General features: G+C 41.5%; 1 protein-coding gene across 1 annotated transcript in view; it reads left to right on the top strand.

The window, feature by feature from the left end:
• VPS35L (VPS35 endosomal protein sorting factor like) overlaps nt 1–25,108 on the top strand; it is a 149,365-nt gene that overhangs the window by 47,085 nt on the left and 77,172 nt on the right. Inside the window, exons 9-12 of the mRNA XM_053556248.1 lie at nt 4,010–4,069; nt 21,581–21,677; nt 22,351–22,398; nt 23,796–23,889. Of these exons, the coding sequence (XP_053412223.1) occupies nt 4,010–4,069; nt 21,581–21,677; nt 22,351–22,398; nt 23,796–23,889 (299 nt within the window). The remainder of the gene's footprint in view (nt 1–4,009; nt 4,070–21,580; nt 21,678–22,350; nt 22,399–23,795; nt 23,890–25,108) is intronic.

Below are 25,108 nucleotides of genomic sequence, written 5' to 3'. Positions count from 1 at the left end.
GCTCAGACTGGGGCCCTAGACAACGGCCAGAGTTCTCGCACTCCCGCTCAGGCCTTCCCCAAGGCAGTTCAACTCAGTGCCAAGTCCAAGGACATCAAAACAGTTCACAGGTAAGGCCTTTCTGGTTTGCAGTCTCGCTGCTACTGAACTTACAGTTGTGGGCGGGTTTAGACGGATTGAACACACGCGACCACTTGCCGGTTTTCCACGGATTTAGTCCTCCTCTTGGGGTCCAGAAGTATCTCGCTGACTCCCTGTATCCTCATAGGAGTGATGATAGGCAGTTCCCACCAGCCAGAGACGCCTGGAGTCCTATCTCCCCAGACTCACGGTGCCCAGATGCAAGGAAGCTGTTACTCGGCTGCCATCTTGCTCCGCCTCCTCGAATTTTCACTTCTTAAGAAAAGGACTGAATAGGGTGGCGCCTGTGGCTCAGTGAGTAGGGCGCCGGCCCCAAATACCGAGGGTGGCTGGTTCAAACCCAGCTCCGGCTGAACTGCAACCAAAAAAATAGCCGGGCGTTGTGGCGGGCGCCTGTAGTCCCAGCTGCTCGGGAGGCTGAGGCAGGAGAATCGCGAAAGCCCAAGAGCTGGAGGTTGCTGTGAGTCCTGTGACATCATGGCTGTCTACCAAGGGTGGTAAAGTGAGACTCTGTCTCTACAAAAAAAAAATAAAAATAAAAAAAAGGACTGAATCTCTACCTTGCTTGGTGAAAGTCTGGAGGCCTGGGGTCTGCCTTTTTGTGCATTGTCATGGCTCTGCTCCATAGGACGATGCACGATGCTCCAGAAGTTCAGTGGTTGTCGACAGGTTGATAGAGCATCTTGTGGTGCAGGGGTATGGGACAGGGCCCTGGAGTCCAGAGAGACTGGCGTGCACAAGTGGGAACAAGTGCGCCTGGCTTTTGTTGTGATTTCACTAGAGGCAGTGGTATAAAGGCTTTGATGCCTGCCACTCCTTCAGAGTTGTACAAACTGCAGCCTCAGTTTCTTCTCCTGTAAAATGGGGATACCATCGATCATACCTGCTAGAGTTTCTGGAGAGAAGTAAATGAGAGAATATGTAAGAAGCATATGATGATTTTGCTCTCCTAAGAGCTTGCTGGCAGGATGAGCAGAATCAACTTCGAATGACACTTGGCACACAGTCAGTACTCAGTGCCAGCTGTTGCCACTGGGTTAGTTACCTATTTTCTGGTCTTTGATTTATGAGAAAGTGAGTCAAGATAGGAAATAAATCTAGGACCAAGTATTATTTAGTTGTCCATTAACTTTGTAAGAGAAAAAACAGCTATTCAACCAAAAATAATTTTGCAGGCTGGTGATGGTGGCTCGTGCCTGTAATCCTAGCACTGTGGGAGGCCGAGGCAGGTGCATTGCCTAAGCTCAGGAGTTCGAGACCATGCTGAGTAAGAATGAAACCCTGTCTCTAAAAAATAGCCAGGTGTTGTGGGGGGTACCTATAGTCCTAGGAACTTGGAGGCTGAGGCAAGAGGATTGCTTAAACTCAAGAGTTTGAGGTTGCTTTGCACTATGATGCCATGGCACTCTCCTGAGGACAACAAGCTAAAACTCTGTCTCAAATAAAGTAAAAATAAAAGTAGAAAAAGTAGCTGGGCATTGTGATGGGTGCCTATAGTCCCAGCTACTTGGGAAGCTGAGGCAAGAGGATCACTTAAGGCCAGGATTTTGAGGCTGGTGTGAGCTGTGACGCCACAGTACTCTAACCAGGGCACATAGTGAGATTCTGGGGATATAAGGTGAAATATACTTTTTATGGGGGGGGATTATCTTTATTTTTAAAGAAAGTACTTTTAGAGAGATGGCAACTTTTAATATAGGACGTAGAGGCACTTTGTGCTGCATCCATTCTGTGCACATAGAGGCTAAGAAGTCACGCAGCTGCCCATCATGGCTTTCTGTGTCATGGTCAGGGGTAAAATCACAGCAGCCACAACACTGGGGTCCTGCATGTGTCACAGGAGAGGCCTAGGAGCACACGGCCCTGGCTAAGGAAAGAACATCCCAGCAGGAGGAAAGAGGCAAGTGGCTTTGAAAACTGGGGCTTGTTCTCTAAGGCTTCCTAGGATCTTCTAAGTGGAATCGACGGTTTGGAATGGCGCTTCTTATCCTTGGCTGCACACTGAAATCACCTGGGGAGTTTTAAAACACTCCCGATGTCCCAGCTTACCCCCTAGACCATTTCTATCACAACCTCTGAGGACAGACACAGACATCCACACATTTTCAAGAGCTCTAGGTACTCTGAATGTGCAGCTAGGTTCAAGAAGCACTGGTGGAGAGGGAGGAGGGAAGCTTGTTGCTGTTTCTGGAGATCCTGGAGCTAAGGCAAATTTTAGCTCAGAGGCCCACTGGCATATGCCTAAATCAGTGGTTCTCACACTTCCTTGTGTATAAGAATTTACTAGTTGAGGTTATTCAAAGTCCATATTCCTAGTTCTTACTCTCCAAAATATTCTTTTTCTTTAGCTTTGTGGGCTCCAGAAATGTGTATTTTTAACAAGTGTCTTTTATTTGTTTATTTTTTAAGACAAAGTCTTACTGTATTGCCCTGGGTAGAGTGCTGTGGCATCATCATAGCTCACAGCAGCCTCAAGCTCTTGGACTCAGGAGATTCTCTTGCCTCAGCCTTCCAAGTAGCTGGGACTACAGGCACCTGCCATAACGCCTGGCTAGTTTTTTTTGTTTGATGAAGAGCTCTTGCTCAGGCTGGTGTCAAACTCCTGAGCTCAAGCGATCTACCTGTCTCGGCCTCCCAGAGTGCTAGGATTATAGGTGGAAGCCCCTCTCCCAGCCTTCAACGAGTGTCTTTGGGCAATTGTAATGTAGGTCCCCAGTAGGAGAGGCTCCCAGGGGGTACCTCTTAGCTTGGCTGGCTTCCTTCACTTGGTCCTATCATTATGTCATTGCTTGGTGATGACATTTGAGCCCATGTTCTTTGACTAGAAATGCGCCTTACATTTTCCATTTTCCTTTCTCTTTTGCCACGTAAAGACAATATATGTTGTTCTTTACTGCCCTGAGAGATAGGATTATGGAGGAAAAACTCCCACATAAATAGAAACACTTTTACATTGAAGGTGATTTGGGAGGATTTAGAAAATGAATAAAAACTGTAATTTTTACCTGCTGCATAATGATAACATTTTCCAAAATATATGTACAGAATAAATAAAAATTTTGGTACTAGTGTAGGCTTCCCTACTACCCACCTGTGTTTATAGAGTTTTACTGGAACACAGCTGCGACCATTTGTTTACATACCGCCTGTGGCTGCTTTTGTGCTACAGTGGCAAAGTTGAGTAGTTACAATAGTGACCAGTGACCTGGAAAACCTGAAATATGTTCGTCTATCCATCTAGCAAGTCTTGTGAACCCACTGTATGCCAGGCACTGATCAGGCTGGAGCTGCGTCCATCTGGGTAGTGTATGTGCCATTTCAAGGGGCAGCTACTAATCTGCTCTCGTTGTGTGTTAACTTGAAGGGACATGGGTACATTCTTGGCACATCTTATATGAAAAAGCAAGAAACCCAGTTTTCTTACATGTGAGTTCTCCCAGTTTTTACCTATTGGTAACTAATTAAAAAAATGTTAAAGCATTTTGTGGGCTGTTGTGGTGTGGGCCTAACAAAACTGATCGTAGATAGTATGTTCCCACCTCTGGTCAGACTACTCATAGACCGTAGTCTGTGAGTGAGACACTAGCTGCTTATTGGGCCCCAAGTTTCAGTTAAGACTCCAAAGGGTAAAACCAGTCATTTTCCTGCTTCTTACAGAAAGTAAAAGTCCCCTTTTCATTAGAAATGAAAAACAAAAACAAAAGGAAAACATGGCTTAAAATCTGTCCCACTAGATGGCAGCATACCATTACAAGTTAGAGCTTGTCCCAGAGAGCACATTGCCAAGTCCCTCGTTACAAACGTGTATTTATTTAGTGTTTGCTTTGGAAGAGTGAGAGGCTAACACCATCTGTCCTTCCCTTCCCAGGAAAGCTCGTGTATGAACGCATCTTTTCCATGTGTGTGGATAACCGCAGTGTCTTACCAGGTAATGCCATACCTATTTCTTGAATGTCATTCTGTCCTAGAGTCAGGATTCATTAAGACTCAATAAAATTTAGCCAGGTGTTGTGGCGGGCACCTGTAGTCCCAGCTACTTGGGAGGCGGAGGTAGGAGAATGGCTTCAGCCCAGGAGTTGGAGATTGCTGTGAGCTGTGATGGCACTGCATTCTACCCAGGGTGACAGCCTGAGGCTCTGTCTCAAAAAAAAAAAAAAAAAAAAAACAACAACAAAAGACTCAATAAAATTATTAATTTGGGATGTGTTAAAAGGAAAGAAACAAAACATAAAAGAAACTTTGAAGATTTCTGATCATCTCAATCTTCCAAAAACATTAGAAGGTTTCTTAAAAGGCCTGTCTAGGAATTTGTACGAGTGGTTTGAATCTGCAAGAAATGAAAAAGTCTGACAGATTCAGCTGGAACTTTCACACCAACTTATTTTCCTCTGCTGCTTGACATTTTAGTATTTTTTCTTCCTTCCTTTCTTTCCTAAAAAGCAAATTGTTTTGGAAAAAAACTTCATATATATTAAAGAACCATGTCAAATAAATACTAGTAACTGACACATTAAATTCAAACTATACCCAAGTGATTTTGCATTAAATATATTACCAATCAAATTTGAATTCTCAAGAGCTTATAATGGGACAAATACCTGAACAATTTCTTTTGCCATATAAATGATAACAGTGGCATGTCTAGGGTGGTGCCTGTGGCGTAGTGAGTAGGGCACTGGCTCCATATACCAAGGGTGGCTGGTTAGAACCTGTCTCCGGCCAAACTGCAACAAAAAAAGGTAGCAGGGCGTTGTGGCAGGCGCCTGTAGTCCCAGCTACTCTGGAGGCTGAGGCAAGAGGATCACCTAAGCCCAAGAGCTGGAGGTTGCTGTGAGTCCTGACGGCACGACTCTCTACCAAGAGTGACAAAGTAAGACTCTGTCTCTTAAAAAAAAAAAAAAAAAAAGACACGTCTGGCAATGCAGAACTCTCAGCTAGCTTCCTTTTTAAAAAATTCCTCATTTTAAGTTCTAAGGACTGTTGTGAGGAGATATTCATATCCATAAATGTTCCCTCTTCACTCTGACTCCCTCTGCTTCTAGCAGTGTTACCTCCCCAGGAGATGAAGAGAGAGTAACCTATCATTTGACCCATATTCTTTTACTTTCTTTTCTCTCTCCCTTCTTTCCTTCCTTCCTCCCTCTCTCTTTCTCTCTCTTTCTCCCTCCTTTCCTCCTTTCCTTCTCTCTCTCCCTCTCTCTCTTTTTTCTTTTCTTTTCTTTGAGATAGAGTCTCACTTTGTTGCCCTGGTTAGAGTGCCATGGTGTCATCATACCTCACAGCACAAACTCTTGAGCAAGGACTTGAGCAATCCTGTTGCCTCAGCCTCCCAAGTAGCTGGGACTACCAGTGCCTGCCACAATACCTGGCTCTAAAAATAGTAGAGATGGGGTCTCACTGTTGCTCAGGCTGGTCTCAAACCCCTGAGCTCAAGCAATCCACCTGCCTTAGCCTCCCAGAGTGATAGGATTACAGATGTGAGCCACCACACCCAGTCTATATTATTTTTTCTTTGCCTCTTCCTTCCTTCTACTATTTCTTCTCTTTTTCCCTCTCCCATCTCACTACTTATCTTTTCAAAACCATTTAATGTGCACATTACTCTACTTCTAGGCCTAGAAAAGCTCTTCAGAACCATCTTGTATCATTATGGACAGGCAAAACCAGGGCAGAATAGTCAAGGTCTTGCCCAAGGCCCTGCCACAGCCAGGGAGAGCCTTGCTCTTATCTCTGCACCTGCATTATCCAATATGGCAGCCACCGGCCACATGTGGCTCTTAAGCATTTTGGTTGTGGCTAATCCAAATTGAGATGATTGAGATGTGCTTTGAGTATAAAAAAAAGACATGGTGGCTCATGCCTGTAATCCTTGCACTCTGGAAGGCTGAGGCATCTGGATCTTCTGAACTTAGGAGTTTGAGACCACCCTGAGCAAAAGTGAGACCCTGTCTGTGCAGAAAAATAGAAAAATTAGGCTCGGCACCTGTGCCTCAAGCAGCTAAGACAACAGCCACATACACCTGAGCTGGCGGGTTTGAATCCAGCCCGGGCCCGCCAAACAACAGTGACGGCTGCAACCAAAAAATAGCCGGGCATTGTGGCGGGCGCCTGTAGTCCCAGCTATTTGGGAGGCGGAGGCAGGAGAATCGCTTGAGCCTAAGATTGTTGGAGGTTGCCATGAGCTGTGAAGCCATGGCACTCTACCCAGGGTGACAGCTTGAGGCTCTGTCTCAAAAAAAAAAAAAATAGAAAAATTAACCAGGTGTTGTAGTGGACACCTGTCGTCCCAGCTTGGTAGGGTGAGACAAGAGGATCACTTGAGCCCAGGAATTCGAGGTTGCTGTGAGTTGTGCTGATGCCATTGCACTCTGCTGAGGGCAACAGAGTAAGACTTTGTCTCAAAAAAAAAAAAAAGGTAAGTATTTGATCAGGATGACTACAGTCAAGTCCCAGAAAAATTAGGAATAGCCCTTGAAGTTCAGATGTTACTGAAGAATAGGAAAAACCATACTGAAGTACCATAAATACTGTTTCCTGTTTACTCACCACATTGCAAAAAGGGAGGTAGGAAAAGCAACGATTACTAAGATCACAGTGTAGAATACTTTAAAAAAAGAAGACATCAGATTCCAAAGACCTAGAACAAACAAAAGACCCTACAGTAGCTCAGAAGTAATTTTTTTCTATTGATTACATGTTGAAATAGTATTCTGGATGAATTAGGTTAAAGTATACTATTCAAGATAATTTCACCTGCTTCATTTCACCTTTTAATGCGGCTCACATGGTATTTCTGGGCCCCTCGCCTCCACTGCATGAACGCCTCTGATGATGGTTTTTTTTTTTTTTTTGTAGAGACAGAGTCTCACTGTACCGCCCTCGGTAGAGTGCCATGGCGTCACATGGCTCACAGCAACCTCTAACTCTTGGACTTACGCAATTCTCTTGCCTCAGCCTCCTGAGTAGCTGGGACTATAGGCGCCCGCCACAACGCCCGGCTATCTGATGATGTTTTTTTACTAACTCTTCCTGTGCACTCGTCTTCTCAAGTTGGGAGGCGGTAATCCTGGAAAGGCAGGCACAGGGTGACCTGACTGTAAAGGTCTTCTCTGCCTGCTTGAGAATTTGAGAAATCTTAGTTCATTTATTTAATTTACACTTGCCAACTGGCATTGCCTGTGTTGCACCAACAGCAGCAACCTTCCACCAGCAGGTGGAATTAAACAAGTAGGTGTTTTCTTTGGCAGTAACAGCATATAAAAAAAAAAAATACTTTTTGATTCAGATTTCATCTCTTTCTATTTTCTACCTAACCACTTACAAATATTTATATTACTTGCCTGTCCCCCAGAGGCACTTGAGTTTGCATTTTCAGTGACTATACAACATTTTAGGACCAATTAAAGAAAAATTCCTAGTAATTAACTCCCTACCTAAACCTCTGAAAGCTCAAAATAAAAGGCTGGTCCTTGTCTAGCTATATTAATTAGCACTTCTACCCCTAAAATTCTTCCCTCACCAAATACCTGTTTTTTGCCTTGAGCAATGCAAATTAGGCTTTTGCATTATTTTTTTCCTTTTAGTTAAAATCTTAATCTGTACGTGTTTTCTCTGGTTCCAAGAACCTGAAAGGGAAAGGGGACAGACTTTGCACAAAGTTGTCAGTGATCTGGGGAATGACTCCTAACTATTGTGAAGAATGCTTTTGAAATCTCCTGTGCAGAATTCTGCCCAGAGAAATTATATATGAAGAGAAATCTGGTGGCATTTGTACTCATTCTTTCCATTTGAATCAAGTTCTGACTGGTGAAGCCCTTTGCCTTCAAGATGCAGTGTCTTTTGGGTTCATGAAAAGTACATACTATTTGATTTTTTTTTCTAACATTTCTTAATCCAGATCTGGGTGAAGAAGCCATTTATTCATTCTGAATGATAAGATCATTTTATTTCCAGCTTGGGAAAAATAATTTGGGTTTTTATTTTTTTATTTTTATTGTTGGGGATTCATTGAGGGTACAATAAGCCAGGTTATACTGATTGCATTTGTTAGGTAAAGTCCCTCTTGCAATTGTGTCTTGCTCCCCAAAGATGTGGCACACACCAAAGCCCCACCCCCCTCCCTCCTTCTTTCTCTCTCTGCTCTCCTCTTCCCCCACCCCCACCGTGACCTTAATTATCATTAATTCTCCTCATATCAAAATTGAGTACATAGGATTCATGCTTCTCCATTCTTGTGATGCTTTACTAAGAATAATGTCTTCCACGTCCATCCAGGTTAATACGAAGGGTGTAAAGTCTCCATTTTTTTTAATGGCTGAATAGTATTCCATAGTATACATATACCACAGCTTGTTAATCCATTCCTGGGTTGGTGGGCATTTAGGCTGTTTCCACATTTTGGCGATTGTAAATTGAGCTGCAATAAACAGTCTAGTACAAGTGTCCTTATGATAAAAGGATTTTTTTCCTTCTGGGTAGATGCCCAGTAATGGGATTGCAAGATCAAATGGGAGGTCTAGATTGAGTGCTTTGAGGTTTCTCCATACTTCCTTCCAGAAAGGTTGTACTGGTTTGCAGTCCCACCAGCGGTATAAAAGTGTTCCCTTCTCTCCACATTCACGCCAGCATCTGCAGTTTTGAGATTTTGTGATGTGGGCCATTCTTGCTGGGGTTAGATGGTATCTCAGGGTGGTTTTGATTTGCATTTCTCTAATAGATAGGGATGATGAACATTTTTTTCATATGTTTGTTAGCCATTTGTCTGTCTTCTTTAGAGAAGGTTCTATTCATGTCCCTTGCCCATTGATATATGGGATTGTTGGCTTTTTTCATGTGGATGAATTTGAGTTCTCTATAGATCCTAGTTATCAAGCTTTTGTCTGATTGAAAATATGCAAATATCCTTTCCCATTGTGTGGGTTGTCTCTTTGCTTTGGTTGTTGTCTCCTTGGCTGTACAGAAGCTTTTCAGTTTAATGAAGTCCCATTTGTTTATTTTTGTTGTTGCAATTGCCATGGCAGTCTTCTTCATGAAGTCTTTCCCCAGGCCAATATCTTCCAGTGTTCTTCCTATGCTTTCTTTGAGGATTTTTATTGTTTCATGCCTTAAATTTAAGTCCTTTATCCATCTTGAATCAATTTTTGTGAGTGGGGAAAGGTGTGGGTCCAGTTTCAGTCTTTTACATGTGGATATCCAGTTCTCCCAAGACCATTTATTGAATAGGGAGTCTTTCCCCCAAGGTAAGTTCTTGTTTGGTTTATCGAAGATTAGGTGGTTGTAAGATATTAGTTTCATTTCTTGGTTTTCTATTCGATTCCAAGTGTCTATGTCTCTATTTTTGTTCTAGTACCATGCTGTCTTGACCACCATGGCTTTGTAGTACAGCCTAAAATCTGGTATGCTGATGCCCCCAGCTTTATTTTTATTACTAAGAACTGCCATAGCTATATGAGGTTTTTTCTGGTTCCATACAAAACGAAGAATCATTTTTTCCAAATCTTGAAAGTACGATGTTGGTATTTTAATATGAATGGCATTGAATAGGTAGATTGCTTTGGAAAGTATAGACATTTTAACAATGCTGATTCTTCCCATCCATGAGCATGGTATATTCTTCCATTTGTTAATATCCTCTGCTATTTCCTTTCTGAGGATTTCATAATTTTCTTTTTCTTTTTTTTTTTTTTTTATTGTTGGGGATTCATTGAGGGTTAAAGTCCCTCTGGCAATCATGTCTTGCCCCCATAAAGTGTGACACACACCAAGGCCCCACCCTCCTCCCTCCGTCCCTCTTTCTGCTTCCCCCCCCCATAATTTTCTTTATAGAGGTCCTTCACCTCCTTCGTCAGGTATATTTCTAGGTATTTAATTTTCTTTGAAACTATGGTGAAGGGAGTTGTGTCCTTAATTAGCTTCTCATCTTGACTGTTATTGGCGTATACAAAGGCTACTGATGTGTGGACATTGATTTTATATCCTGAAACATTACTGTATTTTTTGATGACTTCTAGGAGTCTTGTTGATCTTTGGGATTCTCTAAGTATAAGATCATGTTATCAGCAAAAAGGGAGAGTTTGACCTCCTCTGCTCCCATTTGGATTCCCTTTATTTCCTTGTCTTGCCTAATTGTATTGGCTAGAACTTCCAGCACTATGTTGAATAGTAAAGGTGACAGAGGACAACCTTGTCTGGTCCCACTTCTAAGAGGAAAAGCTTTCAGTTTTACTCCATTGAGTAGCTGTGGGTTTGTCATAGATAGCTTCAATCAGTTTTAGAAATGTGCCACCGATGCCTATACTCTTCAGTGTTCTAATTAGAAAAGGATGCTGGATTTTATCGAATGCTTTTTCTGCATCGATTGAGAGGATCATATGATCTTTATTTTTGCCTCTGTTAATACAGTGGATAACGTTTATGGACTTGCATATGTTAAACCAGCCTTGTATCCCTGAGATGAAACATACTTGATCATGATGTATGACTTTTTTGATGATAAGCTTTAAACTGTTGGCTAGGATTTTGTTGAGAATTTTTGCATCTATATTCATGAGTGAAACTGGTCTTCAATTCTCCTTTTTGGGTGGGTCTTTTCCTGGTTTTGGTATCAGGGTGATGTTTGCTTCATAATACGTGTTGGGGAAGATTCCTTCCTCCTCAATTTTTTGGAATAATTTCTGCAGTACGGGAATAAGCTCTTCCTTGAAGGTTTGCTAGAATTCAGGTGTGAAACCTTCTGGACCAGGGCATTTTTTGGTTGGAAGCTTTTTTATTGTTTCTTTAATCTCAGTGATTGAAATTGGTCTGTTCAGGAGCTCTATTTCTTCCTGGCTAAGTCTAGGGAGAGGATGTGATTCCAAATATTGATCCATTTCCTTCACATTGTCAAATTTATGGGCATAGAGTTTCTGGTAGTATTCAGAGATGATCTCTTGTATCTGTGGGATCAGTTGTTATTTCCCCTTTATCATTTCTGATTGAGGTTACTAGAGATTTTACTTTTCTATTCCTCGTTAGTCTGGCCAAAGGTTTATCTATTTTATTAATTTTTTTCAAAAAACCAACTCCTTGTTTCATTAATTTTCTGAATGATTCTTTTGTTTTCAATTTCATTGATCTCTGATTTGATTTTGGAGATTTATTTTCTTCTACTGGATTTAGGCTTAGATTATACTTCTTTTTCCAAGTCCATAAGATGGCTTGTGAGTTTGTTGATGCGCTCTCTTTCTGTTTTTCAAATGCAGGCATCTAAAGCGAGAAATTTTCCTCTCAAAACTGCTTTTGCAGTATCCCACAGGTTTTGGTAGCTTGTGTCTTCGTTGTTGTTATGCTCAAGGAAGCTAATGATTTCCTATTTTATTTCTTCCTGCACCCATCTGTTATTCAACAGACGGTTGTTTAATTTCTATGCCTTTGTGTGGGGTCGAGCGTTTTTGTTAGAGTTCCACCTTTAGTGCCGTAGGGTCTGAGAAGATACAAGGTAAAATTTCAATTCTTTTGATTCTCTTGATATTTGCTTTGTGTCCCAGGATATGATCAGTTTTGGAGAATGTTCCATGAGGTGATGAGAAGAATGTGTATTCTTTATCTTTGGGATGGAGTGTTCTATATGCGTCCATCAAGCACAGTTGTTCTAGGGCCTCATTTAAATCTCTTACATCTTTGTTTAATTTCTGTTTAGAGGATCTGTCCAGCTCTGTAAGAGGAGTGTTAAAGTCCCCTGTTATTATGGTGTTATCGGATGTCATATTGCTCAGACTGAGTAAGGTCTGTTTCAAGAATCTGGGAGCATTTAAATTGGGTGCATAAATATTTGAATTGAAACGTCTTTTTGCTGTATTTTTCCCTTGACCAATATAAAGTGACTATCTTTGTCTTTTTTGACTTTAGTTGCTTTAAATCCACATGTATCTGAAAATTGGATTGCAACTCCTCTTTCCTTCTGAATTCCATTTGCCTGAAAAATTGTCTTCCAACGCTTGACTCAAAGTTTTAATTTGTCTTTTGAAGCCAGGTCTGTTTCTTGCAGACAGCAAATGGATAGCTTGTGTTTTTAATCCAGTCAGCCAATCTGTGTCTCTTCAGTGGGGAATTCAAGCCATTAACATTTATTGAGATAATTGATAAGTGTGGTAGTATTCTATTCATCTTATTTTGTGAGAGTCCATTGCTTAGTTTTATCTTTTGCATCAGTGTGGAAGTTACGTTCTGTCCTTTGATTTCTGAGTTTTTACTTTGCTGCTGATCCATTGTGATGGTCAGTGTGTAGAACAGGTTGAAGTATTTACTGTAGAGCTGGCTTTGTTGTGGCAAATTTCCTTAATATTTGTATATCCGTAAATGATTTGATTTTCCATCAATTTTAAAGCTTACCTTAGCAGGATATAGAATTCTGGTGGAAATTGTTCTGTTTAAGTAGATTAAAGGTAGATGACCATTGCTTCTTGCTTAGAAAGTTTCATTAGAGAAGTCCACAGTCACTCTGATGGATTTGCCCCTGTAGGTCAACTGGTGCTTACTCCTGGCAGCTTGAATCTTTTCTTTTGTCTTGACTTTAGACAGATTCATCACAGTGTGTCTTGGAGAAGCTCCGTTAGAGTTGAGGCGACCTGGGGTCCGATATCCCTCTGAAAGCAGTGTGTCAGACTCTTTGGTGATATTTGGGAAATTTTCTTTTATAATATTCTCTAGTATGGCTTCCATTCCTTTGGGGCATTCTTCTTCCCCTTCTGGGATTTCTATAACTCTTATGTTGGAACACTTCATAAAGTCCCATATTCTGATAGTGAACGTTCTGCTTTCTCTGTCTTCTTTTCTGCCTCTTTAACTACCTGAGTTATCTCAAGAACTTTGTCCTCTACCTCTGAAATTCTTTCTTCTGCATGGTCTAACCTGTTGCTGATACTTTCCATTGCATCTTAAGTTCCCTAATTGACTGCTTCAGTTCCTTCAGCTCTGCTATATCCTTTCTATATTCTTCATATTGTTAATCTCTTATTTGATTCTGTTTTTGGATTTCCTTTTGGTTATTTTCCACTTTATTAGCAGTTTCCTTCATTGTTTCCATCATTTCCTTCATTGTTTTCATCATGTGTATTCTAAATTCCCTTCTGTCATTTCTAACATTTCTTTATAGGTAGAATCCTCTGCAGTAGCTACCTCCTGGTCCCTTAGAGGGGTTGCTCTGGACTGGTTCTTAATGTTGCCAGGAGTTTTCTGCTGATTCTTCCTCATGAGTGATTTCTTTTATCTGTTTCCTTGCCCTAATTTTCCTTTCACTTCCTCTTGCTCTTTAAGGTTCCGTGCCTGTGGACTAAGGTTTCGAAGAGTCCTTTTGGTACAGGACCAGAAGGATGAGAAGGTTGAAGAGCAAGATGGGATAAAAGAAAGAAAGAACAAAAAGAAAATAGAGAAAGGAGAGGGGGTGGCTAAAAGGGAATATTGACAAAAAGAAGAGAGGCACAGAAAGTGGGAGACAGAGCAATATAGGTGTACAGTAGGGTACTTTGACACAACCTTAATGAAACCCCAACCTCTGGGGGTACCCGGTTTGGTCATTCCCTAGAGGTCAGCAGCTCTTTGCTAGCCTGATAGGGCACAGCACCTGACCTCCACCAAGTAGAGAGGAAAGAAAAAAATGCTATAAATCAAACCAAAACAAGGAAACAGAAAACTTCACAGGATAAAATTGGGGGAAAAAAAAAACAAATAATAGGGCTAGAAACACTAGCAAAAATGAAGTTCTAGTTATTGAAAAAGGCAGCAATGGGAAATTGTATTTGAACTAGAAAAATGGAGAAAGAAAAGAAAGAAAAAGAAAAAATCTGTACGGAAAAGGTTGAAATTAAAAAACAAAACAACAGCAACAAAATAAAAAACAAAACAAAAAAAAAACAACCAAAATCAAAGCACTATATATATCTTGTTGAATATTGTCTGGGCAATAGGTGGTCTTCTGGGGTATGAGCTGTTAATCACAATGCTGATATGACTGGAGGCCTCCACTGATTTCTCAAACCCCACAGGGTGGAGACCCTAAATCTCTCTTCAGCCATCTTAAAAGGCACTTTAAACTTCTAAACTTGGCTAAGCAGAAGCTTTCTCAGGAAAGTGCTTGTCACTGCGATCACTGCTGAAGTGGCTATCCACTTACCCAGTGTGCCAAAGACGGTCTTACTCTGCCCCTGAGGGTTAAGGCTGTAAGGCAGCTTAGTCCCCGACTTTAGGCTGCTCAGTCACTAGGTTACTAGCTCCTGCCCAGTCCTTGCTCTGTGACCCTGAGGGCGGAGTTTGCCAGGGCAGTTCCCTCACAATGGCTCCCTACGGCCCACAGCCGAACACTATTATCTCCGTTGGGCTAGGTGGCTCAGTCTGGGGCTCTAGACAACGCCCAAAGTTGTCCACATTCCTGCTCAAGCTCTCCCCAAGGCAGTTCAACTGAGTGCCAAGTTCAAAAACACCAAAACAGATCATAGGTAAGGCCTTTCTGGTTTGCAGTCTCACTGCTGCTATACTTATAGCTGCTGGAGGGATTAGATTAATCAAACACACGCAACCACTTGCCAGTTTTCCACTGTTTTTGTCCTCCTCTTGGGGTCCAGAAGTCTCTCTCTGACTCCCTGTATCATCAAAGGGATGATCATAGGCAGATCCCACCAGCCAGAGATGCCTGGAGTCTTATCTCCCCAGACTCTCGGTGCCCAAATGCAAGGAAGCTGTTACCTGGCCACCGTCTTGCTCTCCAATTTGAGTTTGTTGTATGATGGTTCTCATTATCATCATCTCAGCATTCTCACCTGCAGTCTTTCCCCGTGGCTGGTGTGGGTCACATGAGAGGAGGCAGTGGCCTTAACTAACCTGGCCTTCCCAACATGGACTAAGGATGCCAGTCCCTATAATTCTGTTACCTAAAGAGACCTTTAACTGCCAGTGTAGAGAGTTGGCAAATAAATGATGGAGAACTAGACTCATGGTCTCCTGCCTCTTCCTAAAATATCCACAGAAGTTCAGGTTTGAAAAAGAAAGCACATAAAAGAAAAACAAGTGAGAACTAGAAGGAAAATCTCTGTTCTTTGTTATGTCAGAGTCTCTTCTGGATTAATTTTTAGATTTTGAATTCATTCCCACATAGCAGGCTGAGTCCTAAAATATAAATCATGCCGTGCTGTGCTACTCCTGTGCTCAGAACTCTCAAACTCCCCACCAAGGCTGCAACCCTAGTGTGAGCTAGTGTGTGTCACCTGCTTTTCCCATTGTGCAAGACCCACTGGCTTGCTTTCTTTTATGTAACCATGTTGAAGTCAGACCTACCTTAGGGCCTTGCCCCTGCTGGTTCCTCTCCATGGACTACATCTCCTCCACATCCAAGTATGGCTTGCTCCCTTTTGTAATTCAGGGCTCAGCTCAGATTCCTCCCTCTGCGGGAGCCTTCTCTGACCATTATATCTAAAGAACTCTACCTCGCCCCCAAATGTCACTCAGGGCATTCTGTGTTCCAATGCCTAGTTTTATATCTTTCATAGTACTGGCTACTATTGGATAGTATTTTAAGGGGAGGTTGCCTGCTTATTTTTTTTTTTCTTCTTTATCATTTGTCTTCCCCCACTGGAATGTAAACTTGATGAAGATGCGCCCTGCCTTATGCATAGTTACCTCCTCAAAGCCTAGAACATTCTTTTAGTTGGCCCTTAAGGCATATTTGTGACGAGTAAATGAGGTAAAGAAATGTAATATTTAGTATGCTATAAGATTGTAAAGTCCTACATAATATAATCTATTTCTTAAATTGTCTCTTGAGCTAGAAGGAAAGCCTAAAGACTTTGTGTTGGTACATGCCAGAGGTAGGGAACTTTTCATGTTGGAAGGCTGCATTAATCTAGCTATAATCAAATAAGGCCACATTCAAGAAACTTCAATTAGGTATGCTCAAAATTGTACATTATTTGATAAAAATCTACTGTGACTTAATTTCAAAAAATGAAAACTGTTAATTTTAAAGTTAACCTTTCTTTTTTGTTTTATTGTTTCAGATTAATTGAGGGTACAACAATTTAAGTTACATTGTTTGCGTTTGTTAAGCAAAGCCCTCTTATAATTGTGTCGCACCCCCAAGATGTGTGCCATGCACCCTAGTAATTAACCTTTTAATGACTTTGTTGTGTCTGCTTTTTGTCGGAAAGCATTTGAATGTTCGGTGGCAACACAGAGGTCTGCAGAGTCGGTTGATCCTCTAGAGGGATATCAGTCGTTTGTGACCTTAATGTTGTCTTAATTTGGGTTCAATAGGAGAGGGTAGATTTTTAGCAATAAGTGGTTGAAAAGCAAGAAATCTTTCTTCAGGCAAGTTGCAGAAGGTGTGGGTATTCTACTCCATTTTTCCGTATTTCAATCGGATCTTTCTTAGCATCAGGCAATGCCTTTAAAATGTCATCTACCAAGAGCTCAATCTATTCCTTCGATAGTTCTTTAGGTGCCTTGGTGATATCAACCAGCTGAAGCTAGAATGTTACCTTGAGCATGATGTCATGATTCTCAAAGTCAGGGAACCTTTCATTGTGTTCTCCAGTTAATAGGTCTATAACAGCTGCATATTCTTCAGATGACTGGCATATATCATCCTGCTCATCAGTGACCTTTGCTAACTGGGGAAAATGTTCATCTAAAATTTCCCTTTGAAGAAAAAAGTGTTTTGAAAAAAGAAAGCTTTTTCATATATAGTTCCATCATATAGACTTAGTTTTACCATGCAAAGAAATATTCAAGTCATTTTGATTTGACATGATATCACACAGAAATGCTACATTCCTATAGAAATCTTCTTTCAATAACTCACATTGCTGAATCTGTTCTTCATAAAACTTAACTATCTGTTCTCACGGAGAAAAATTTTGGCTAATGCTATTGCTGTAATAGTGCTCTTAAACATGATATGCAAATCCACACTGAATACCTCATGTTTCATGAAACTGATGATGCCGTGTTGTATTTGTATGATACAGTTAACAACGCTTATGACTGTTGCAAAGTGTCAGTTAAAATAGTAGGTTTAGCACAGAGATTCTGCTGATAGAAGATACAGTGAAAAAAAAATGAGAACATCTGGATATGTTAATATTTTTTTATCTGTGCAATAAACCCTTCATGTTTTCCTATCATGCAAGGAGCACTGTCTGTACTTAACGCTCACTAAATTTACCAAATTCAGTCCAACTTCACATTTATCTTGAAAGTTATTAAAGTAACTTCATCCGTTTCTGTTCACAAAAATGCCCGAAGCAAGTGACTCTTCCTAGCAAAGAAAATCTTCTGTTATGACCCCAATGAAGTATAGCTTCCTTTTCTGTTTTTTGATTTTCTTTATGGGACGATGGAAAGATGAAATGAGACAACCCGAATGAAGTATAAAACCTGCACCGAGTCAGTTGATTGATCCAAAGAGATTGAATAATATATATTTTCCTTCAGAAATATAGCAGGAAGTTGTTCTGTTAAGCTGTGGCTGATTCGTGCTGACAGTCAGTTAATGGTTCTCCTTGAAAGAGGCAGTTTGTACTTTGAAACATTATTGGGGTCTAAGTATCCTACAGTTTTGACCATGCATTCTTTCACAGTTTCTTTTTTTTTTTGTAGAGACAGAGTCTCACTGTACCGCCCTTGGGTAGAGTGCCGTGGCGTCACACGGCTCACAGCAACCTCTAACTCTTGGGCTTACGCGATTCTCTTGCCTCAGCCTCCCGAGCAGCTGGGACTACAGGTGCCCGCCACAACGCCCGGCTATTTTTTTTTGTTGTTGTTGTTGCAGTTTGGCCGGGGCTGGGTTTGAACCCGCCACCCTCAGCATATGGGGCCGGCGCCCTACTCACTGAGCCACAGGCACCGCCCCTCTTTCACAGTTTCTACATCACTGAATGGCTTCCCTTTGTCCCCAAATATGTAAGCTACTTTTTTAATAAGTTGATTTAGTGGCATCACTTCCAGGTCTTATTGCTGCTTGAAAGAATTGTCTTGGATTTTGATCTTTTAATTTCTGTAATACAACCTTTTATGTCACTTCCTCTAATTAAAAATATTTCCAGTCCTTATGAGTGTTATAATGCTGATGAGCACTGATTTTCTTTTGGAGACAGAGTCTCACTATCTCACCCTCGGTAGAGTGCTGTGGTTTCACAGCTCACAGCAACCTCAAACTCTCGCTTAAGCAATTCTCTTACCTCAGCCTCCCGAGTAGCTGGGACTACAGGCGCTCGCCACAATGCCCAGCTATTTTTTTTTTTTTTTTTTTTTGGTTGTAGTTGTCATTGTTGTTTAGCAGGCCTGGACCAGCTTCAAACCCACCAACCCCTGTGTATGTGGCCGGTGCCCTAATCACTGAGCTATGGGTGCCAAGCCAGCATTGAATTTCTTTAATGGCAGTGTTACAGTTGCACAAAGCAAGCAAATCATCGCATCTTTAGCAGAAATAAGATAATATTGCAATTCCCAGTCCTCCCTGAGAAATCTGTTTTCCTTCCTTCAGTGTTCTCTTGGTCTTTGACATGATAGGCTCTTCAGCAGACAGAATTAAAAAGTACTGTTGAGATGCACAGCTGTTCAGAAATTGGCTTCAAACAGAAACATAGTGCACCTTTATCAAAAGTTGATGACAGACTGGCACCCCATAAACTCTCATCAGTGGGCCTCATGCAGTAGGGGCCTGCCAGTCAGGCAGGGAAAGTTAGAACTAGATCATGAGTGTAGCAGCTGTCATTTACCCCTTGTGGCTTACTAATGTTCTAATTGTGCCAGTCATCTGGGAGGATTATTTCATGAAAACTCATTTTATTCCCTGGTATTTTAAAAATAAAATAAAAATATAAAAGATGAATTAAAATGTATTAACAAAAATAAAAGGTTTTCTTTATATAAAATTTTGGTTTGGTCAAAAGGCTGTGCTTAAGGACCTAGAAAGTTACATGTGGCTTTAAGGCCATAGATTCCCCTCCCCTAGTTTATGCAGATTGTTATACGGCTTGCAGTCAGTGTGTATATTCAGGACTATCTGCTTTTAGAGTGATTTCCAGATCTTTTAGGCAAACTGGATCACTGTTTCACCCTTTGCCGACCCTCACTTCCCTCAACTATAGAATGAAAGCTTTTATAAATGACCTCAGACATCTGTTTTTGCTTTTGGATTTTAAGACACACAATTCAGTCATATAAAAGGAAATTATCCCCAAAGGACAAGATTGACAAGTGAATTTAAGAATATCCCTTATCCAGGCTGGGTGTGGTAAGCTCACGCCTATAATCCCACCACTTGGGAGGTTGAGGCAGGTAGATTGCCTGAGCTCACAGGTTCAAGACCAGCCTGAGCCAGAGCGAGACCCTGTCTCTAAAAAATAGTCAGGTGTGGTGGCAGGTACCGGTAGTCCTAGCTACTTGGGAGGCTGAGGCAAGAGAATCGCTTGAGCCTAAGAGTCTGAGGTTGCTGTGAGCTATGATGGCATGGCACTCTACCAAGGGTGACCAAGTAAGACAATGTCTCCAAAAAAGAAAAGGATATCCTTTATCTTTGCCTGACTGGGTCTCTTGAAAGTAGAAGAAAACTTAGTTTATGTGTACGGATTCAGACAAGGAAGGGGAAAATGGTCATTTCCCATCCTTTTGAAAACAGCAAATTCTCAAATGAATAAAGCATGCCAGACATCCAGAAATAGTAAATACTTGAGATTACAGTTTCACAATATCTACAGTTGTGATTAGTGACTGTTCTTTATTAGAGAAGTACCTAGAGGCTTATCTTTTTTGCTGATTTCATAGAAATTTGTTTTGTTTTGTTTCTCGAGACTGAGTCATGCTCCATTGCCCTATTTAGAATTCAGGGGTGTCATCATAGCTCACTGCAACCTCAAACTCATAGAGACTCAAGCCATGTTTCTACTTCAGCCTCCTAAGTAGCTGGGATTACAGGCATGCATCACAATGCCTGGCTAATTTTTTCTATTTTTAGTAGAGACGGGGTTTCCTTCTTGCTCAGGCTGGTCTTGAACTCTTGATCTCAAGCCATCCTCCTGCCTTGGCCTTCTAGAGTGCTAGAATTACAGGCATAAGCTGCTATTCTCAGCCCTGATTCCATAGAAATTTTGATAACTTTAATCATATTCCAAGTTGTCAAATTAGAGCTACTCACTGTAAAAGAAAATGAGAGCTGTATTCTAATTAACTTTTCTCTTTTTGGTTGAATCCTAAAAGTATAAAACATGCTCAGTGATGGAATGGAGCTCCAATCTTTGCTGAAATCATTTAGAAGAAATCATTTCTGTGTGAGAGTTCGACAGTAGCCTTTTCTGTATCGATGAATTTGGTTATTTCTTCATGTTTCATGCTCTCTTCCATTCCTTAAGATATATATCAAGTCTAGATATGAGAAATACATTGCTGTTATTGTTTTTAATTAAAAAAAATGTTTCAAGATTAGGCTTGGGTGCCTGTACCAGAAAACTTAAAATAATAATGAAGTTCAGGGAGATTGGGGCAGCTAGCCTCTGGTGCCAGGGATCCTGACTTCTGTCTTATTGTTCTCGTGGTCCAAAATGGCTACAGAGGTTCCAGCTATTGTATCTGCATTCCAGTCAGCACATAGGAAGAAGGAGTAAGAGAGGGCAAGCCCAGAAGTTGCACTTCTCTTTCTATATCTTGGTGCAGAACTCACATGTGCATATGACCACACCTAGACGCAAGGATGGCTGTTTGCCCAGCAGAAAAAGGAAAGCTCTATTGTTAAAGAGGAAGAGAAGAGATAATGGGATAAAGTGGCAGTTTCACTGCATGGTGACATGGTCTGTGAGTCATCTTGAGCTGGAGCTGGCAGCCTAACTCTGGCTGGTTTCTCACCTCAGGGTCTTGCTTTACCTTCAGTAAAATGTAAAGCACTGGTCCACATGATGCATAGAGCAAAAGCTTAGTCACATTTCATGTTGTAGTTGCAGTTCCCTAAAGCATCTAGAATCCTGAACAATATTGTCTTAGTCACTGGTAGGTAACCAAGAACCCCTGGTTACATTAGAAGCAGTGATTAAGAAAGTAGTCAAGGAGGCTAGAGTGCCTGGGTTGAATTCCTGCTCTTACATTTGCTTTCTATGTGCCCCAGGCAAGTTTCTAATCTCTGTGCCTCTTCTGTACATCTGTAAAAGAGGATAATAAAAGTACATGCCTTGCAGTGCTGTTGCAGGGATTAGGTGAGCTAACATCTGTAAAGCACTCTGAACAGCACCTGGCTCCTAGAAAACCTGAGTGTGGTCAAACTCTTGTTATCTGTTGCTTCCTAATAATGATAATGATACTTGGAAGGGAGGGCATCGAGGGACTGAATACCCTGCCCCCTCTTCTGCTCCATGGTAACTTGTTCCTATTCCAGGACTCGTAGAATTTAGGGGGGCTGATGGTTATTGTTTTTGTGTTACAGATCACTTTTCTCCAGAGAATACAAATGACACAGCCAAGGAAACATGTCTAAATTGGTTTTTCAAGATTGCTTCCATCAGGGAACTCATTCCAAGATTGTATCCTTTTTTTGTCTGATGATTTTAAAGATAATAGAAGCCATGTGATGGGATGCCCTGAAATTCCTGTTGAAAATCTGGTCTCGTTACGGTTGCTAGCCTGAAAATACAGACACGCCACGCTGTAGAAGCCCTTGGACTCTTGCTCTCTCCAAACAGTTTTTTGTTTTTTACTTTGAATATGATGCCGTGTATCAGGCTTTTGTTTCCTTGAAGAACATGCCTACATTAATTCTCTCGATTGAAATGCTTCGTCTTTGTGTTTTCTCTGGTTCTAAGAACTTGAAAGAACAGGTCAGGCTCTTCTGCACAAATGCCAATATTTGTGAACCGAAAATTCAACATGTACACAAATCGTATCTTAGTTAACTAAAGCTCATTCTTTCCCCCAGAAAGCCTTGATTGGAAATGTTCAAAACCCAGTTTAAATTTCGGCATGCAACCAGGAATCAACATGTAACGTTTTCCATAGTTTATTTTAAATTAGTATGAAAACTTGAAAACCATGTAGAGAAACCACAAGCCACTAGCTTACTTCAAGTTTGGGATTGTTTAGGGTCATGGTGACCCCATCTGAGACCTGCCTACTTTTGTTCATGAATAGTTTATAGTTTTTTCCCTGTAGCAAAAAGGCTGTCTGGAAAATGTCTTCCTTAATAGAATGTGTTTGTAGTTACGTGGAAGCATCCATCCTGAAGTGTAACAAGTTCCTCTCTAAAACGTAAGGCTCTTTTCTAATGCCTAGAATTATAAAATTGCTAAATATCAAACACACACATACATACACGCACACACATTAATGGCAAGTGTAATAGTAGCTGTTATTCCTTGAGTACTTAATGAGTGCTTCTCAAATGAAAACTTGATGGAGACACCATCTTAAGTCCCATGTTACAAAGGAAAACTCAAGCTGAGAGAGGCTGGTTGAGTAGTCTGTGGAAGATTTGAATTCTGGCTGTGCTATTACTAGCTTTGTGGTCCTGAGCAAGTTACTCAGGGTCCCTGAGCCTCCGTCTTTTTCTCCTTTGAACATAGCCGGAAGAAGAGGTCTATGAGGGTCCTCTGAGCTCCATGTGCAAAACTAAGTCTTACCCGGCAGCAGGCCCAACTCCCTGTTGCTGCTGCTGTTGTTGATGAAAACTCTGATGTTAGAAGCAGAAGCCTATGCCATTAGGGCTTAGGGCTGGTTCATCACTAACATTGGTTTTGGGGTTTCTTTTAGATGGAGTCTCACTATGCCGTCTAGGGTGGTCTGGAACTCCTAGACTCAAATAATCCTCCCACTTCAGCCTCCTGAGTAGCTGACACTGCAAGCACATGTCACTGGGCTTGGCTACATCACAGACATATTTTGAGAATAGTTTACAGAGCTTGGGAAATCCAGATCTGTTTTCTGCAGAGCTGGGGAAACGCTGAGTCATATTGGATAGCTAGGTAATAAATTTTTTGAAGCCAGGGACTGACTCATGGTGCTCCATTGATAGCCTCTATGACTGGATTTATAATTTATCCCAGATGTATCTATCTGATTGGGATCTAGGGATGCCTGGGACAGTTTGGGGGGATAACGGGTACTGAAGAAACAGTTATTTTGCCTCAACAGTTGGGGGAGCCTAATGCCTTAGGAACAGGGAAGTCCTATGTTGTAGGAGAAGTAAATCGTAATTCAGACTGACGGGGTGGGAGGATGTCTGTGTCAGCCTCAGGTGCTAGGAAGGAACAGGGGAGAGCACAGTAATCAGTGCCCAAGGAATATAGATGGGGAGAGCAGATCAAGGAATGACCAGTCAATGGAAAATCACTGGAGACAAAAACTGTTAAAATTAGTGAAATGAATATGACCTCCAGCAGAAAATAATGTGGTTAGCCTCCAGCCCTGAGCAAATGATAAAGATGAAGGAAATCGCTCAATGAATGAATTGTATCAAGAGAGAAGCACTGTTGTTACATTGCCTTAGAAAGCTCTGAAATTTTGACCTTGGTGTGTTCCTGAAACTTGATCCACCCCCCTGAAATTTAGGAAGTTTTAGCTTATTTTTTTTTTTTTTTTTCAAAAAATAAAAGAACAGCGAGTTCTCACATTGGGTGTAATGCTGTCCTTCTTTTTGTCTCTGACAGGGGAATTTCCGAGTGCCTGCCTCGATTAACATGCATGATCAGAGGGATTGGAGACCCCCTGGTGTCAGTGTACGCCCGAGCCTACCTGTGCCGGGTAGGCCTTGCCAGACGCTGCCCTCTGCCTCCATCCTGTGTCCTTAACTGTCCACGTGGGCTTCTCCTGCCCTGCCCCACAAGTCATTGAGAGAAGGACTTGATTAGCTGCTAATTTTAGAACATGGCTTTTCCACAGAAAGTAGAGCTGTAGGATTTCTTTTAAAAATTAATTTTAAAGTAGAACAACTTCCTATAACTTTAATTAGGAAGGATTTAAGGTCATCCTCTTAGAAATGAACTGGTTTTCAGAATTAATTGTTTCTTGGTTTTTGCTGGGAAGGAGCCTCCCAGAGCCGGTCAGACAACAGGTTGCTTTTCATTGACTTGAAACATGCTCTCCCTGTGTCTTGAATTTGATTGCTTTATTAGTTCTTTTGTCCTCTTGTTAAAGAGTTGGCTCAGGTGCAAGTTGGCAAGGCTGTTGGACAAGGGAGCAGTGCCCCATGGGACAGCAGGTCTCAAGGCTCAGAGGGCTTCAGGCCTGCTGTAGGCAGCTATTCTGATGGATTGGGAGGGTGTGTGTGTGCTGATAATAAACCACCTGTCCTTTCTCTCCTTTAAAGCACCGTGAGGCTTCTACTTAAAACTAGTACGGTTTTTCATTTGCAAAAAACACCACCCTTGAAACAGATACGGTCACTTTCCTCCAACCCTAGCAGGGCTGTATCCTTGTGAGGACTTCTGGAGTAGTAGGATTCTTCCATCTTTGTTCCTTCGGCATCTTGTACCTTCAGAGAGAGCTGTTGTCCCGATGAACCCCAGGCATCCTTGAGGACAAAGCTCCAGTTAGAAACTCCCTCATGAGCCACTCTGCATGTTATTAAATCAGAAGGCAAGAACTTGTAGCCTTTGATTTGCTTCTATATGACATCTAGCAAATGACAAGAAGCCCTATGGTCTCAAGTGTCACAGAATACTCAGTCCCTGCCCTTGGTAAATAGTAGACATCCATTATGAAGGACATTTTTTATAGGTCTTCTTGATACTGAGAATGAAAGAAAAAGTCTTTGTTTACAGGCACCCTGCTTGCACTTTGGAACAGAAGCCAAAGTGTCCATCACCCTCTGCATAAAACTTGGGGGGCACTTTTCATCCAGGAATAGCAGGTATGTTTCCAAGGCCTTCAACTTTTTTTTTTTTTTTTTTGTAGAGACAGAGTCTCACTTTATGGCCCTCGGTAGAGTGCCGTGGCCTCACACAGCTCACAGCAACCTCCA

Source organism: Nycticebus coucang, chromosome 12 (assembly GCF_027406575.1).
Source record: "Nycticebus coucang isolate mNycCou1 chromosome 12, mNycCou1.pri, whole genome shotgun sequence".
Classification (NCBI taxonomy): Eukaryota; Metazoa; Chordata; class Mammalia; order Primates; family Lorisidae; genus Nycticebus; species Nycticebus coucang.
This window is presented reverse-complemented; position numbering and strand designations above follow the sequence as displayed.